The sequence below is a fragment of the Poromitra crassiceps genome (assembly GCF_964638095.1).
Source record: "Poromitra crassiceps genome assembly, chromosome: 8".
NCBI lineage: Eukaryota > Metazoa > Chordata > Actinopteri > Beryciformes > Melamphaidae > Poromitra > Poromitra crassiceps.
Window position 1 is genome coordinate 7,528,948 of NC_139629.1, and position 18,692 is coordinate 7,547,639.

Here is an 18,692-nt window from a genome sequence, read left to right on the forward strand (position 1 = left end):
CCAATGACATTAACGAGGCTGCTGGCACTGGAACAACGGAATAGAACTAGGGATGCACCGATATGAAAATCTTGGCCGATATCGATATCCGATATTAACATGGCTGTTATGGTCGATAACCGATATTTACTGATGTCGATATGATCTCTATAAAAAACAAATTTTTATAATAATAAAATTTTGTACATAGTGAAAAACACATGTAAACACTGAATTTGAAAAAGTAATGCATTTCTTTATTTCCAAAACATTTGGAAAAGCCCATAAATCATAGATTTACCTCATTGTTTCCTCTCAATGTGAAAATTGTGGCTGATACCGATAACCGATATTAACATTGCAACATCGGACCGAAGCCGATGTGTTAAAAAATGACTAACATCGGTCGATACTGATATGATTGCCGATATATCGTGCATCCCTAAATGGAACCATCACTAATGGTATGGGTTACACCTGCTTTACCTCCTCAAAACGGTTGCTGTGAAAAGGGTCTGTAACCACAGAATTCTGTATTACTGCTGTACACGTGCTTCTCAATAAGACATATTTGAAAGAGAAAAAACATGGCTGAACCCAAATGTTAAAGACCATCATAGGGGACATTACACTGCTGGAACTAGTGACCATTTTTAACAGCAACACCATACTGCTGTGGCTGAGGAAACACTAGAGGAACTGCAGCGTCAGTCCTGCAGGGACGACTGTGACCCTTCATAGTGTTCAGTTCTATTCTCATGGCACTCGCCGCTGTCCTGTGAGTGAGACAGAGGGGCAGGGGATGGGGGTGTTGGGTAGAGAAGTCTGCTTTAGATACACAGGGGGGCAGTAGAGGCCTTCCATTCACTTTTTAAACCGCTAAGGCGAAGTTCTCAAATCTTCCATTCATATCTTAATGTTTCACGATGAGTTTGTGATGGCCCATTATTTTCACATTGGCTTCTAATCTGAAAGGTTATGTAATGCGGCTCATATAAAAATGGTGATAGAGGACTACTGCAGACATTTAGTCTGGCTAATCATTATTAGAGACAATGTGGTGCTACTCACACTAAGGAAGGACTGAGATGAGGAGGAAGAAGAAGATGAAGATGAGGTTCTATGTTCAGCGGGGGCGCTCGCCTTAAACCTCTCAGAGAGCCACCTTTTCAACTTTTGACCTATAGGATAAAAGAAAGAAAAAGACGGCAGCATCAGAACAGAGTTTGTGAAAGTTGCTAAAAAAGATTGTGATACAGTACATTTACATGGTAACACAAGATATTTGTGTGGACGCGGTGTAGTGTTAATGAATAGACAGACGCACGCATTCCAGGTAGCTCCCAGGCTCTACAACTCCCTGCCCCAAGAAATCAGAAACTCAGACTCCCTTACAGCTTTCCAGTCCCGCGCCTCAAGACCCCTCTCTTCTCTTAGTCAAGATTCAACATTCAATCAATGTATTGCCATGTCAACATGTTGACAGAATGTTCTATTCTTCTTGTATTGAGTCAGTCCTCACCTTTGCATTTATTTCTTGGTTTGGGAACATAAACTTGACAAACAAGAACATGCTAAAGAAAATTGTCAGGACGAGCTCCAAAATCACCGGCTGTAACTTGAATGACCTCTGTCTTCTACTGTATATAAGAAGAGGGTTCTTAAGAAGGCTCAGGGTGTCCTGCGTGACCCTCAGCACCCTCTTTACCCTGAGTTTTCCCTCCTTCCTTCTGGGCGCAGGTATAGGATGCCCCGCTGTTGCAGGAACAGATACAGCCATTCTTTTGTTCCTGAGGCTATTCGCTGTCTGAACTGTTGAATCGAATAGTAGCCTACTTCATGCCCCCTTTTCTGTTTTAATTTACATGGTTTCGTGTCCTTTTAAATGTACTGTGTTTTAAGACATCCCTACTTTTTACTGTTTCATGTCTGTATGTTTTTAAATTACATTTTTGTTATGCTGCATATGAATTGCCCCAAGGGGGATAAATAAAGATTCTCTACTCTACTCTACTCAACATAGTTGATAGGAATTTGTCTTGGTTCACTCTCAGACAGAAAGACAAAGACAGTGCAGCAGCAGCACACCATATACAAAACAATAACCTTTTAACACAAGAAAAAATAAACATTCAGGAACAGTATCCAGCAGCATCGTCTTCAGCAGAAGTGCATACAGTTTAAAGTGCTATAGGTCAAACGTAATCAATGAGTCAGTGCCAGTTCAGATGTCTGATGGCTTGGAGGTATAGGTGCTATCTCTGAAGCGAGATGTTTTTGCTCTTGATGCTTCTGTATCTCCTGCCTGATGGGAGGAGATTAAAGAGGTAGTGTGCCGGATGAGAGTTGTCTGCTATGATTTGATTAGCCTTCCTGATTATTCTTGTGGGAAAGAGTGATGTAAGTGAGGGGAGACTAGCTCTTAGGGCCCCCCTTCCCCTCCAACCCTCCCCCGCATCCATCCTTGGACGTCTCTGTCATGTTTGTCCCCTGTCTGTTTCACTGACGTCGCCTCCCGTAATGTTCAGTGTATAGTGTCATCTTTGTCCACTATCTGTACACTAATGTCGCCCTGCACCCCCGTGTCCAGTATATTGTGTAAAGCGTCTGAGTTCTTAAAAAGTGCTATACAAGTTCTTATTATTATTATTACATTCACACACTTACTGTGCTTCCTGGAGTGGTCCACAGCCTTGTAAGAGCCCAGCATGGCAAATGGATGGTAGGATAGGGTGAAGGGATGGACAATGGCGGTCTAAGGTGGAAAAAGGAAAAGAAAGATTGTGTAGATTGAGCTATGTAACCAACATTAATATCACAAAGGTTGTAGATTGAAAAAGTTAAATTTTAAAATTACAAAAAGTAAATGTAATACTAAAACAATGACAGCCAGATCCACGACTGTATACAGAATCATAATGAGTCCTCAGAATAATATCCTATAAATATTTCATGTGTTACTGGTCCACGTGGACCTCGGTTTGAAACCGTAGCCAGATCCAGGACACACGTTGCACAGTTTACCTTGGAGTGCTGAGTGGGGTGTGAGGCAGATGGTTTACAGCTATACAGAGCTAAGATCTCCTCCACCGGCAGGCTCTCCTGGAGCAGGAAGAAGGTGCAAAGGTGAGAGAGCGCTCATACAAAAACCATTAGAGCCATTTAGTCAGTAAACACCTGCCTCAAGTCTCAGCTGATGAAGGCTTTGGGGATTCTAAGTGACTGAAGATCTTTAATCTGAGTGAGACTACCTGGTTTAATAAAAGCTGACAATATGTAAAATATACAGTTTCAACTCGCAGTGTTTCCTAATACAATGGATCACAGGTTTTCAAAGTGGGAGGCGGGCCTCCCCAGGGCAGCTCCAAGCAGTTTCAGGGCAGGCTCAGTGAATGAAATCGGAAAAAAATACGACATTAGTTATTAAAATGAGATCTCATAGAATAGCCTAAATGTGTGTGATTGATTTGGTTAAAAAGATCATTCAGAGATACAGTAGTTTTGGGGAATTTGACAGTTTTCCCCACTTTCCCAAACCTTCAGACAGATCTTTTTATATATTTGGTGTGGTCTGAAGTATGTCAAACAGCAATATCAGGCTATCTTGGCTCAATTGTTGAGTGTCTATGGCAGGGGTGGCCAAACTCCGGCCCGTGGGCCAACTGCGGCCCGCTGCCCGTTTTTAAGTGGCCCACCATGAATTTAGCAATTTTTTTTTTCTAAAAACGTTTTTCCGTTTTAAAGTTTAAAACGGAAAACGAAAACGGGAAAAAAACGGAAAAACAAAAAAAGTAGGAAGAAACGGAAAAACAAAAACAAAAAAACTGATTCCCCCCATTTCGTTTTTTCAATTTAAAACCACTGATGGGTTTGAGTACCCTGACCTGGTCTATTCATTTTGAAACATTTTTAATACTGAATGAATGTTTAATACTAATGTTATGTTAAATTATGTCTTAACCTGTTGGCACAGGAAAAGAACATTTGAAAACATACAGAAATTGTAATAGGTGAGCACATCAATAAACTGTGTCATATATTTATTTAGGTAGAAATTAAATTTTTGATGGCACAAGGGTTTTCTGGTCCAATTTATTTTGCCGCGAAAACTGCCACGCTTAATATTGTTTGGCCCGCGACTCCTTATATTTTTCTGTATGCGGCCCACAACCAAAAAAGTTTGGCCACCCCTGGTCTATGGGATCAAATCATGATCCCATTGGCATCTTGGGAATTAGCGAGGGGGAGGGGTCCTTTTGTCTGGGGGGAGACCCACAGTCTCAGACTTTGAAAACCCCTGCAATAGATGACAGAAAAAATATTTGCGTCCAAACAGTTGGAACCCTATTCTAACCAGGTCCCCTCCCCCTGACCAGAGGGGGGGGGGGGGGGGGGGACTAGTGCAGCGACCAGGACACATACCCCTGCGGCTTCCCACCCGCAGACACGACCAATTGTGTCTGTAGGAACGTCTGACCAAGCCAGAATTGCGGCTGCCGGTTCTCCGCGGTAGCAGGCGAGTGCCTTTAACCTCTACAATACAATACCCAGTGAAAGCATCTATCTAAAACTCTCTCACCAGGATTATCCCAGCAAAGGAGGACAAGATCATCGCTTCCCGCTCCAGGCGATTGGGATACTGGTCACTCACTGAACTGCTTGCTGCTGCTCCACTGTGGCACATAGGGGAAGGGAGGTCATCACTTGATACAGCTTCTAAACACAATGTGGCTTCAAACACTTTGGCTCAACATCATGGCATTCAACACCTCTAATTTAACCCATTGATACCTGATGCAGCATTTGTGTGTGTAGGCTATCCCTTTAAGACCGCGAACCGCGTTGACGCGGTTCGTGGTCTTAAAGGGATACACACACAAATGAAGGATATACACACAAATGCTGCATCAGGTATCAATGGGTTAACAAAATGAGGCCATCGAGCATCCCGTCTTCAAGTGCAGTATGTAAAACCCCAGAGGCGTAGCCTGCAGCTTACATGATGTCTCTGTCAAGCGCATCCTGTCCTTCTTCCTTGTCCAGCCACCAGAGGGCAACAGTAATGGCAAGGTCATAATGAGCCTGTAACATGCACACACACATAACAAACATACCCATGATGAATATGATTTACCCCCCAACTCTGCTTCAGGTAAGAGGAATCCTGTCAAATCTTTTACCAGGTCATCCAGCATTGTGGAGGTCCCCTTCCCCTTTGGATCAAAGGCCTTCTCTCTGATCCTCTGCCCAATGTAATCAGCACTGTTTAAATTAGAAAACAGGTGCTCAAGTTAACGTTTTAAAAAGACACACAACATAGCCACCGTTTTCGAAGAATCTTTGAGCTTTAACATCCACTCACAGAAGGGCCTCGACGTCTCTTTTCAATCGCCTTGCCTCCATTTTCTGAATATGTTATTCATCTAGGAGGACTCCTGCAAAGAGAACAGGAAAATGCCATACACTCACGAGGACTTTATTAGGAACATGATACCATAGTATGGTATGATACCATACTAGGTATCAGCTTCCAGCTCAATGTCAACCCGGCTACCATTTAAGGCACATTCAAGGATCTGATATGCTTTCCCCCACAGCTGGTCATCTGAGTCGCCTTTCTGTCAGCTCCAACCAGTCTGGCCATTCTCCTCTGACCTCTCTCATCAACAAGGCGTTTCCGTCAGAGGGCAGTTTTTGCCCTAGCAGGTTGAAATTTAACATGGAGGTCAATCAAGTGTGTATGTTTGTGTTCATGCTAATTGGCTGAAAAATCATTCACTTAAGTGCCCTATTTTGGGTCAAAAGCTCTAGTTTGCATCCCTGCACTTGATTGGCTGATTGGATCATTTTTTATAAATAAGCAGGTGCACAGGTGTGCCTAATAAAGTGCTTGTTGAGTGTATATTCATAATGAGGATAGTGTCTGGAAATTGAGTAGAGAAAATCCTGTGAAAGCAACAGATGTTATGGTGGTTGGTCAGCTTGCATAGTCATTGTTGAGAGGGGTTAATTTACTACTAAAGGACACAGTGCAGTGTAGTCAGGACATGAACCTGACACACCTGGCGCGCCCACACAGGCAGTCAAGCTACCAAGAAATGCAATAAGGTAACTGACTGTACTGTTGTTAAAATAAACATATTTGTCGTGTGGAATTAAATTAAGCCTTAGAAATAAATGTTCAGAATTTAGCGGTTAAGCAGGGAGCCTGCCGTACATGGAAAAAAGAATCAGACCCATCTCCTGTACAATATAATTAGATAATGCAATTTACAATAATCTCAGAGAAAAGTTATTTATTTATTCCATTTAAAAATGGGAAGACCTTACACAAAGACATGACAAATGAATACAACTTAATGAACGAGTAAGCTTCTGTACTCACCATTCAATTCTGTAAAACCAACAACTGTTACACACCAACGACAGGTTATGGTACTGAAATCCACATGAACACAAAATCCCAAACGAGGTTGACTGCGGTCAAGCTAGAGAGCTGGGAGTCTTTCTAGGGAACACACGCCTTCAAAAGCTATGTGGAGCCAAGAGAAAAGACTTCTCAGGTGAACAGCATGAACTGAATAATTGATGCTCCACCTCCTGTCACTCTTTGGCAATAACCAAGCCAACAACACTGGTCACGAGAAAGCACACATCCATCTTATTGTTTACCATGTTATGTGTGCATATTGCAGGTACCAAAAAAGTGCACAATCTTTGCACAGTCTAGAAATTAGGTTTATTACACACAAGCACAAAAAAGGTATTAAAACAATTAAAACAAACCAAAGTAAAACATAAATGATCCAAATTTGGCCTGGTCTTATAGACTTTAAACTTTAGACTATAAACTTTTTACCTGGGCACTTCACACAGACTACCCAAAGTAAGACCGTGGAGGACTCTTTTCCATCTGTACGTTTATTACAGGGGGTGACTGATGTTTCGACAGGTGTCTGTCTTCCTCAGTGTCCTTAGTCTGAGGAAGACGGACACCTGTCGAAACGTCAGTCACCCTCTCCAATAAACTTGCAGACGGGAAAGAGTGCTAAGACACTGAAAGTAAGACACTGACTAGTTTGTAGACGCAGACTAGTCTGCGTGATGATAGTGTAGGTAGTCTGCGTGAAGTGCCCAGGTAAAAGGTCTTTCTACATACAGTACATTATCCTTCACAGTTGCACCGGGACGCTTTTATTCCGTGCTGGAATTCATTGTCTTCTTTGCGTTCTTCTTTTTCTTTCCTTTGCCGTCCTTAAATATAGGTGACCTCAGGAAGTCGGTGTCGGTGAATTTGTCGCCACGCCTCATTTTACTGTTGCAAGAAGAAAAAAAATCCATTAATGCATTTTTTGCCTTTGGCTTTTAAAATGATCATTATTACCATAATCATTGGGTAAAATACAGAAATGCAACACTACTCTGTTGGTTACATTTAGGGCGTTTCACACTGCATGCTCTTAGCCCCTACACACGCACGCAGGCAGGCCCCGGTCTCTGGCCCCCTTTCACACTGGCAACTTTTAGCCCGTGTTTAGAGGAAAAGTTGAGATTAAAGGGACAGCTCACCCTAAAATGCAAAATACATATTTCCTCTCACCTGCAGTGCTATTTATCCATCTATATCGTTTTGGGATAGTTGCCTGAGTTTTGGAGATTTCGGCCGCAGAGATGTCTGCCTCCTCTCCAATACAATGGAACTGGATGGCACTCGGCTTGTGGTGCTCGAAGCACCCAAATATATATATTTAAAAAACTCAACAGCATTGTCTCTTTTCCAGAAATCATGACCCAGTTACTCAAGATAATGCACAGACTTTGTTGTGGGCAGTTTCATGTAGGAACTATTTTCTTTTGCAGTCTCATGTAGGAACTAGCTAGCAGCTAGCGGGTGTAGTTCGGTCAAAAGAAAATAGTTCCTCCATGAAACTGCTCATAACAAGGTCTGTGAATTATCTTGAGTAACAGGGTCATGATTTCTGGAAAGAGACATTGCTGTTGAGTTTATCAAATATTTTTCTTTGGCAGTTTGAGCAACGCAAAACAATATAGAAGGATAAATAGCACTAGAGGCGAGAGGGAATATAACCCTGAAAAGGGCTGAAGTCTGGGTTAGCCCACTTTAGAATGTTCCAGGATTGTGCAAGTGTGAAAAAGAGACTCACATGTCGTGTAGTGTCAAAAGCCCTATTATGATCATGAATCAAAATGAGTTTAGGACAGTGTTTATAGTGTAGAGGTCCTCACCAGTTGATGGTCGGCTCCTTGTAACTGACTTGAGCGTTACGTCTCCGGGTTCGCAATTGCCTTCCGTTAGATGGGGTTGTAATGGTGTTGGGCAGAGTTGCCAAGACTTTTCTTGCTACAACACACAAAATAAAAGAATAAACATCAGTGCCTTTTAGAATTAAGCACTACAAACATAACACACTATCTGATTTTCTTTTAATCACTATATATCAAATATCTGCAAATAAAATCTAAAATGCATCCATATCAAGATTATCAACACTCAAACATGTAGAAAGAGAAGCAATATAGGACACCACACCTGGAGAAGCTTCAGGTGTGACTGCAGCAGGCTCCTCCAACACTGTCGCCCTGGCTGGGGTCACGCTCTTGGGACTAGAGTTCTGATGAGCTGCCTCACCACTTTCATCGACGAAGACTCTTCTCGCTAAAACACACAAAATAAAAGAATAAACAGCAATGCCTGTTAGAATTAAGGACTACAAAGACTTCCAACAAATAAACAGACAAAATAACACACTAGGCCACATAGGGCTGGGCGATATGGACCAAAAATAAGATTGATATTTTTTACTTGAATGGCGATACACAATATATATATATCTCTATTTTCTACAGTGGACTAAATGTTCAGTTGTAACTTGGTGCTTTCACAAAATGAGATTTTTGATATATAATCAGTAATGTGGATATGATGACTTAACTGGGTAATGGCAAATAATAGAGCAGTCTGGGAAGTTCAGAAAAATACATCACTTTACATGAATGTACCCTTTAAAACCAGGAAAAAATACATATGCCATATCACAATATTACAATATACAAAATCTACGATGATATCTAGTCTCATATCACAATATCGATATATTGCCCAGCCATACTAGTACACAAATATCTGTTTCTTTTTTACATCACTACAAATATCTGCAAATAAAATCTAAAATGCATCCATATCAACACTCGACCATGTAGAAAGAGAAGCAATATAGGACACCACACCTGGAGAGGCTTCAGCTGTGACTGCAGCAGGCTCCTCCAACACTGCCGCCCTGCCTGGGGTCACGCTCTTGGGACGAGAGAACAGTTCAGTGTCGGCGGTGGAGACATCCCATGGTGACATCTCATCCATTATTCCCAGGTCTCTCATGTTCTGATTAACTGCCTCACCACTTTCCTCTACTGTTGGACTACAGGCCAACGACACAGATGTCGTCAAATTGTTTGAGGGTGAGACCCCATCTTGAGTTTTACGAATGCAGACAACAAACGTCTCCCTTTTTTGTCTAGAGGAATCAGGTGGATTTGTAGCTTGTGTGGCTGTATGTAGCTTGTATGTCTCTCTGTGCGGTTTTGTCTTCAGATCCATCCTGTGCTTTGAGTTTGTGGCTTTGGAAGTCAAGCAATCTTCATGGATTTCATCCATCTCACTCATATCAGAACGTGACTCGACCACATCATCCATGCATGGACTGGCATGGAGGGGTTGGGTATCACTTGGGTTCGGAAGATAACATGTATTGTCCCGAAGCCTAAATCCTTGTGTGCTATGACTATCTTTCTTCTTCTTGTCATTCGAAGAGTCAACAGACTCATCCCTCTGTGTGGTTTTCTTCATGATGGTTTGGCTTGTTTTCGCCCTTCTGGCCCTTTTAGGTTTCTGAAACTCTGAGATTGTAGTCGACTCACTAGCCAATGGCAGTATTTCAGGGTTAGGACTGCTACTAAATTCCTCTGGAATGTCTCCTTGCTCCTGACTGGCCACCCAAGGACGCTTACAGGAGCTCGCTGTTCCCGCAAGAAAGTCTCCATCGCTGTGCCTTGTGTCAGGGCAACTGTGTGGATTCGGTTCAGAACGCTGCCTCTCAACATTTGCATCCATATCTGCTGGTGAGGCACCGTTTGGTGAGGAGCTATCTCTGCGCACCGAGATAACAAATGTCTTTCTGCATCTTGTTCTGTGGTTTCCTCCAGGGCTAAGAATTGGTATCTTGCTCTGAGATGTGTTGCCAATGAGTGAAAGACAGCTCACATGTTCTGACTCTTGCAGTGTGACATTATCTGTGCAAGCCAGGAACTCTTCGTGTAACTGGTGGTCTTGGCATTCTTTCTTTTCTCCGTTATTTTCTTCTTCCAGTTCATCATCACGGTGATCTAACCCGAGTTGCAGAGTGTTGGACCCCTTTCTTTTACTTGGAGTTATTCTGTCTTTTTCACAAGATGGCAAATCACTTGAGATCACAAAGGTATTCCTTCTGACTGAGTGGTCTGTCTTAGAAACTAAAGAATTCTTCTTGCATTTTGTCTTGGACCTTGCCTCTTCTGAAATATCTTTCTCTGGTGAGACTTTTGCACCATCTTTGCCTTTGGAGCACTGAATTACTGAGCCCATAAAATCATCATCCTGCTCAGGTAAGACAATGTCATGGCAGTGTGACTTGGCAGGGTCACATGACTTGACAATCTTCTTTGAAGTTTTCTGACGGTTGCGACTACGAAAGGTAATATTATTAGTTTGTGGATTGTTCGGCTGAAGCTCAGTGTCTGCAGAGGCCTCCTGTGTAAGGTTGTCTGCCTGTAATAAAGTGACAGTGGGTGCACACTGTATCTCAGTCAACCCAGAATCTGCATACTTCCGCGCCTCCTGATTCTCCACCCCACTAACTTGTTCCTTATTATTTTTTTCTTCCTTTTCTGTCGTCACAAATGTTACCTTCGTACGTGTGTTTTTCTTCCTCTTCAGTTTGCTAGAGCTACTCTTTTCTTTGCCATTGGTTTCCACAGTGACTACGTCAGTAGCATTAGTTAGAGTCATCTCCATGGTTGTGTCCAGAAACGCAGTTTTTTGTCCGTTATCAGTCCCCATAACTGAGCTGCTTGGATGACAAACAATGTCATCAGAAACGGATGGCTGTGGCTTTTCCGATGTGTTGTCAACAACTGAATTAATATCAAATGGGGACTGAGAGTATCTCTTTGAGAACCTCTCTACTTCATCCCTGGGGCTGCTAGACTGGCAGGATGTTCCTATTGGGATAGCTTGCATATCTGCACCCAAAAGCGTTTCCATATAATTTGTGGTATCTGTGAAGAAAATACATGAAAAATAGAACATATTTCAGTCAACTCTCCATTTGTACATTAAAGCATAAAATAATGTGAAAGTAATTGATTGAAAAAATTCAAAACCATATATTCTCACACCTTTAGAAGTATGGCTGGACTTGCTGGGTCGGCTCTGGATACCTACAATGTTTGTAGAATTTTCTTTCCGTTTAGTGGAACACACCTCATCCCTTGAAAGATCTGGCTGAGGAGGTAACTGAAATGTAGGCCTACATAAGGGAGTTGGAGAGGGAGGAATGGGGGAGAGGGAGGGGAGAGAGATACTGTATTCATTCAAAAACATAAAACTGTGGTTGGTTCAAAAGCATATATCTAGCAGACGTTTTCTCACCTTTCCATCTGCATATCGTCATCATTAGTGTTGACAGATTGTCTGTTGTAATCAGACGGTTTACGTAGATCCTATAGGAAATATTTCACAAAGACGTTAGTCTGCTTCCGTTTTCTGACATTTTCAAACCCTGAGAAACTTCACAGACAACTCAAACATGCCACAGAAAAAAATATGTTGAGAGATATTGAGACTGAGGCATCCTCACATGCCACATATCAGGTGAGTAAACGTCAGCAATCTTGCCAAAGTGCTGCTGAGTGTTGCTATGGAAGTCTTTCAGGATGAGGAGCTGTTGGAGAACAAAAGAATGAATTACAACCAATTCAGCAAGGGTAGATCTCTTCATACTGTTAGGACAAAACCAGACCAACCATTTTACTCTCCTTGCGTCTCATGTCGGCCAGCTCGAAGCGCAGAGTAGTAATTTGCTCCTGCAGGTATTTATTTTCCCTCTCCAGCTGGCTTCTCATCTCCCTCTGGGTCTTCAAGGCAACAGCCAAGTCCTTGTTTTGGCTCTTCAGAGAGACCTTGAAGAAGGAGGAGGTATCTGGTGTGGGCATGAAACACCAAAGAATCAACTCACGGTATAAGATAATTATTTCACGTTTTGTCTTCTTGCAGCCAAACAATGTCTGAAAAGCATAAAGCTAATCTTTGTAGCTAGTACAACACATTTGAAGAATGCAAAGCACATCTGCTCATAAATGAGTAACTGAATGGCACACTCACGGAGCATCTTATTCTTGATCTTTGATGCCGCAGCCAAAGTCTGCTTGGAGACCTTTCGGGGCATCATTTCACATTTCTTCATGTGCGTGGTGGAGATGACTGAAAGAAAGCATGTGTGTCAGGAGTGGGGAAAATCATATAGGCCTACCGTTTTACAACTGAAGAGTGAATCACTGGTGTAAGAGACATTGATTTTCCTCTGATCAAGTAAAGTTTGTAACATTAGGTGCGACTTATAGTCCAGGTGCTACTGTATAAAGCCAATCTAGAAACATACTGGTGTTTGTTATGGCGAGATCTGTACCCCTGGCCTGGCTGCCGGCAAATTCACAAAATGTTTTATTATTCGTGAAAAGCGGAGGGCGAACTACGGCATGCAGGTTATTTTCTTCTTCACTAACGAAGAATATAGGTTGCAAATGGTAAATTGCTTGTTAAATCAGTTAGTCAGATTATGCTTGACCTTTGTTGTCAAGTAGCAATGATTGAAGCTTGATGTGCTGAGCTCAATCAAGCTAATGTTATTAATTTGCACTGCTCTGGCTGTTATTAGGCATTGATTAACTGAATGCTATTGCTAACTGTTACTTTGAACATCCATTTGCAATGATTCTGGCTCGATATGAACTATTGTAAATTTGTCACAATGAATGCACTTTGTGTACAATGTGTAAATACATTTTATATTGATTTTTTAGGCCTAATTATTTGTAAAGTCACAACACATTAGAGATGTGTGTAGTTCTTCATAGATTTAGCCTCTTCATTTTGCTCTCAAATGCACCAGGTTGACGAATTTCACTTTAAAATGTACACAATTTTCTTCCAGGGGAGAATTCCCCCGGACCCCCCTTGAAGGTCCAAGGCCCATCCCATATTTAGCCAGCTACTTTTCCTATCTGGCTGGCTACTCAGAAATGTGGGGCACCCCCTGATATACCTTATAGGGCTATAGAGACAGTACGCATGTCTGGGAACGCCCACCAAATGTTAAACGGCTAGCGCGCGAGTGGGGTAAAACCGCCCATATATCTCATGGGCTGACTCACCAAAAGACGGTGCTGCGGCTCTAAACTACAGGTTTGGGGGTTCTAGAGCAGAACACAAGACGTCTGCTCAGATGTGCGTTTACTGCGGTGGTTAAATCCCCGATCGTGTCTGCCTGGGCTGGGCTATCAGCTAAATTCTAATTTTGCTGAATGGATAGAACGGGTTTTTTTTACCCCACCCTGACCCCGCCCCCAGCCAGGCTGAGCCAGCTAAACCAGCGTCTATGACGAGACGTGGCCTCAACCCATATTCAGATTAAGTTGTTCTACTCTCATATTTTGTCTTGTATATCAGTCACGGAAGCAGTTTATCCGCCGTTATAACACTGCCGGTGGCGCGTGACGGAAAGCTACCTCAAAAGTCGTTTACCCATTTTTTTTTACACCACTACAGCACTGGTTAAATTGAAATTTCAATATGCATTGATAAGCCGAAAACTCCTATACTATTAACTGAGACCGTCGTCCAAACTGCGGTAAAAAGAGATAAAGTCAGCGATGCAATTAGCGTTCAAATGCATTGGCGTTAGTGCTAGCAAACTTGACTAACCACTATAAGTTACTAACGCTAGCTAAAAGTAACGTTAGCTAGCTAAAGGCAGCTGATATTGTTGTTCTAATGTAACGCTAACTGACGCTAAGTTATAAATGAACGAACCTGTTTACAGCTGTTAGCTCCGCTCATCGATAACGACCATTCATTGATAGTATAACGACCACTGACTGAGCTGAGCTAGCGTTATATTAAATAGCTCAGTGCTTACTGTGATAACGACAAACAAACTCATGCGTTCTTCTTCTTCTTCTTCTTCTTCTTCTTCTAATGTTTTATGGCGATTGGCAAACAGCTTGGTGCTTCTTCTTCTTCTACTAGTGTTTTATGGCGGTTGGCAAACAATTTATGGTGCATTACCGCCACCTTCTGAAATGGAGTGTGGATCAGAATAGTCTGGGCACCTTCCACCCCGCTTTTTGTCATGGGGCGTAAACCACGGAACCAGAATGAACACCGGAAGGCAGTGCGCCAAAAAACAACTGTGTTGCTGTTAGCTTGATGTCTCTTCCCTCGATTAATTGTCTGATGCAAAGCTTCTGTATTGGCTTAAAAATATGTGAGATTGTGAATCCGCAATGTTTCTAAAAGAACTTCGGTACGTCCATCTTTTGTTTTGTTGTTTGCCGTTCTGATACTTGGGTCAAATTGTCAAGTTAACGTGAAAGTTGACGAGCTAGAAACGCTGCCATCCGGTCTAGGGCGGGCTCTAGGCCGGAACCAGTAGGGTGACAAAATCAATTGTGGGCGGGAGCCAGGCTCTTTCTCGCCGAGAAGAGCCTGGTGACGCGAGGTTAGGATCAGAATGGACTTCTAAAACACTACACTATCCTGCAGATTTAAAATTAGTTTTAGACATTTTGAGCAAAAATAACACCAGGACCATAAAAGAACATGGAATATTTAGGAAAAAGTATATAAGAAAAATAAAAAAATTATAATTAATAATAAAATAAATAAAATACAATTTTCATTTTGGTTGGATTATCACAGGGTAGGCAGTGCCTACCTTGCCTACCCTGACCGCACATCAGTGGAGTATATGGAATTAGAATAACATCAGCCCATAATTCAAAGTACAGCCATGGGTGCTTTATGGTGCTTTGCTCCCATGTTCACATACAGTGCTAGTCATATTCAGCTTCAAATCCAAAATTATTCTGTTGCTTTCAAGGAAAAGTAGCCTATTTATTTTAAAGCATTTTTGCATGGATAGTATAAACAACATATTAAAAACATACTCTGATAATAAAAACATACTGCAATAATGTTTTTTCTTAATTTAACGTAGGGATGCACAAAATAATTTTTGTACATTTTCTTTTTTGCATCTTTGTCACTAAGCGCTCATTACTGTGGTGTTTCTGAACTTCCCGAGCGAGGCCAAGGCAATGCCTTATATTCTCTCCTGAAATGTTAATGTTTTGAGGAGTATTCCATATCTATATGGCCTGCAGTCCAAGATCTAACCTTTTCCCTTACAGTATGTTGATAGCACTGCTTCAAAGCTGAAGGTGCTGCAGACAAGTCTCAACCAACTGCAAGAATGGCAGTCAGGGCTCAAAGATGGGAATCATGTTAGTGTAGTGCCAGTGGTATTTGGGTTTAAGCACCGAGTAGGTAGACAAGAAAGAAAGAAGTAGACACATTATTTTGACCTCCAGGATAGTGTTTATGCATTTGTTTATGCAGTTTATTTTACGTCACAAACATATGAACCAGAACTCATACCTACATAAGTGAGGGTTGTTGATAAGGAGGAAGATAGAGAGAGGAATGTGCCTAATCATGAAAGTGTGAATTGTTAATCCAAGTTGGATCGGGACATATGTGTTTCATGAAAATTGGGAATTCTTCTGGTTCTGGAATCTAATGGCTGTATCAGGCTGGTCAAGCCATCCCAAGGCCCTGCAGTGTAGGGTGGGATATGATAGGAGTTCTGTGGGTTAGGTAGGTTAGCCTGCTCAGAGTCTAAATGCAGTGTAAAGTAAGCTATGCTATTATACAAAGGTCAGTATTAATAATATGCCTAAATCAGAGCAGGCTGCAATAGAAAGAGTGTCCCATCCCGACTGAGAGCCTCTAGATTTTCCATATTTGCCCAAATGAAATTCTAGTGCTGGCTGGATATGGCGGGACATCTCCTCCACCCACAGAAAGTGTTGGATTAAAACTTCAGCAAAATCCAAACTGGAGTTTCTATTAGTTAAAATCTTTCAATCTGTTGCTGCCTCCGATGTCCAAAGTTGCCTATAGTGTAGCTTAACAATGACAAGAAAAATTATTTTGACAATGTGGGTTTCCAGAAGAGACTAGCATTAAAGCCATAGTAATAGCAGAATGAGTTAAGGCGCGTGTAGGTGAACAGCACCTTCAGTGGCAGACAGTGTCCCTGCAGTCCTGCAGCCCTCTGCCACTAATCAGTGTCACCCTGCCACCTGTACCAATGTGTTCTTAGTTGGAGTCTGATGAAGACGCCCACTGCGTCGAAACGTTAGTTCAATAAAAGTTTCTATTTACACTTGATCCGTGTGCTACAGTACTTTTGGATTTTATCCCAAGCTTCTTTTCCAAGACTTGCCCTCTCCTGAGAGCTGAGAGCACCGGACCAGCCTCCTGGGCTGCTTGGGTCGAAACGCGCCTATAACTTCATCCTGCAAGTGTTCTTAGTTGTCTTAGTTTCTTAGTTTAATCACATGCATGTACAGTATGTCAAAATCCATTCAATATCAAGCCTGATGTTTATCTATCTCATTCTGCCGGTACTTGTATCAAAAGCACATCATTTATTTAAGGATTTAAGTTAGAAATAAGCAAATCCAGTAATTGGGTGATATATATATGAGATGTAAGCACTAAGGCTTGGAATGAAATCTTGATTTTTCTGCAGTTTCCACAAACACAATGGTGACTGCAGAGTCAAACAGAAAGCATTGTTTCCACTGGACAAAATGTCATTCTTATTTCTCTTGTGTGCCTGCATGTTACCAATCTTGGCAAAAATGGGACAATGGGAAGTAACTGATTACATGTAATCAGGTTACTGTAATCAGGACACAAATGTTTTTTTTAACCCCTTACAGTTACAGATTTTTTTTAAATCAAGATTACGGTTACATTTAGTAAACATTGGGATTACTTGTCAGGATTACAATTGAAAATACATTTATTGTATTTTTTGTATATTGTGTATTTAACCAAGTGGCTGTGCACTGTAAATATTGACTCTACTTGTGTTTGATATGGTGTAAATAAAGAAAATCTAAAAAGAAAACCTAAAGCCTTGGAGAGAAAAACACACACACATGTATCTTAAAAACGACCCAAATAATAAACTAGAAACCAGATAATATCAATGCACTGTAATCCAAAGATGGAAATATTATTATTGTTATTGTGTTATTATTAATGAGAAACAGGTGACACTAGATAGGTTGGCTGAAACCCTGCCAACTTGTAGCTATTTTGAAGTTGCTTAAAACAGACCTGTATATGGAGGCATGCTGGACAATGAAAGTTACAAATTTGAATTTACCAAACCACACTCATTAAATTTCTTCATTATTTGATAAATGCTTTATGACTCAAAACACGTTTTTCTCCTCTCAACACAGAATCTCAACAAAGCTTATTAAGAGCAACTCAATTCAACACCATTGATTTCCTGCAAAGCTGCTGCCGGCCTATACAAAAGCTAATCCAGTCAACTTTCTGTGGAAAAATTAAGGCCCAAAACTACAGCACAGCTGGATACATTTTAATATGTTAATATAATAACAAAATAGACTCTGTAACAACAACATTTGTATGCCTGTTGTTTCATTATTATTATTGTTTTATCAAGTGACAGTTATTTTATGCTGCAAAATAGTGACAGTCGGGATTGCCTACACTACACATCTCAAAGGTTTGGTAAGAGCTAGGAGGGAGGATTTAATCTAAGTGTGGCCAGGCCGTGACAAGGCCAGAATTCACCTTAAACTGTTTACGCTAAACTGTCCCTTTAACACTCAAAACCAGATAAAAGCGCACAGAGCCTCATGACACATGTGACCATAAATGATGCACTGAGACAAGGATTCCCCCAAGAGTTTACAATATTTATTGGCTCTCTTCAAGGTAGTAGAACACATTAAAAACAACATGATTATTCTAATCTGTTAAGAACTGTAAAAACATCCATGAAACTATACTCTGCAATATGATTTACAATATTAAAACAGTGCTGAATAACATGAATGAGCCGTGGCCGTTGGCAGTGAGCGGCACAGCATTCCCACACATGGGCACCCTTTTAAATATGGTCCACATCACACACATAGAGGGCGCAAAGAGCTTCGTGCACCTTATTTTTCTGTTGGCTGATGGACTTTTGAACTGAGCGGTCACAACGTGTGAGAGTGAATGGCATCCTGTCCAATGTTCTCTTTTCCTCCACCGGATCTCAGGGGTGCATCCTCTCCACTCTTTTATTGATTTTATACACTCATTTCTGTGGAAGCCATTATGCCAAGAAGCATTTTATCAAGATTGCAGACGACTCTGTCATAGGGCTGTGTTCCAATCTGCTAGTAGTTCCCCTTCGAAGTGGACTGCACAGGGTATTCAGCCATGTTAAGGAATAAGGCTGAATAGTATACCCGGTGCAGTCCACTTCGCAGGGAACTACTAGCCG

At 41.6% G+C, this 18,692-nt stretch overlaps 2 protein-coding genes across 2 annotated transcripts; both read right to left on the reverse strand.

Annotated features, from left to right (window-relative positions):
• Window positions 1-686: 686 nt before the first annotated feature.
• On the reverse strand, window positions 687-5,382 carry c9h2orf80 (chromosome 9 C2orf80 homolog; the record flags this gene model as incomplete). Its single annotated transcript, XM_083642264.1, has 8 exons — window positions 687-755; window positions 1,051-1,160; window positions 2,647-2,734; window positions 3,004-3,081; window positions 4,559-4,652; window positions 4,979-5,061; window positions 5,160-5,241; window positions 5,342-5,382. The coding sequence occupies 8 exons, from the start codon at window positions 5,380-5,382 to the stop codon at window positions 687-689; spliced, it is 645 nt and encodes a 214-aa protein (XP_083498390.1).
• Window positions 5,383-6,983: 1,601 nt separating this feature from the next.
• LOC310781670 (uncharacterized protein) lies at window positions 6,984-12,481 on the reverse strand. The gene is made up of 7 exons (XM_083642265.1): window positions 12,416-12,481; window positions 12,058-12,233; window positions 11,892-11,975; window positions 9,229-10,801; window positions 8,531-8,656; window positions 8,227-8,341; window positions 6,984-7,294 (listed from the first exon to the last, which is right to left on the reverse strand). Exons 1-7 carry the CDS (start codon window positions 12,477-12,479, stop codon window positions 7,174-7,176), a joined length of 2,259 nt encoding a protein of 752 aa, XP_083498391.1. The 5' UTR covers window positions 12,480-12,481; the 3' UTR covers window positions 6,984-7,173.
• Window positions 12,482-18,692: the final 6,211 nt, after the last annotated feature.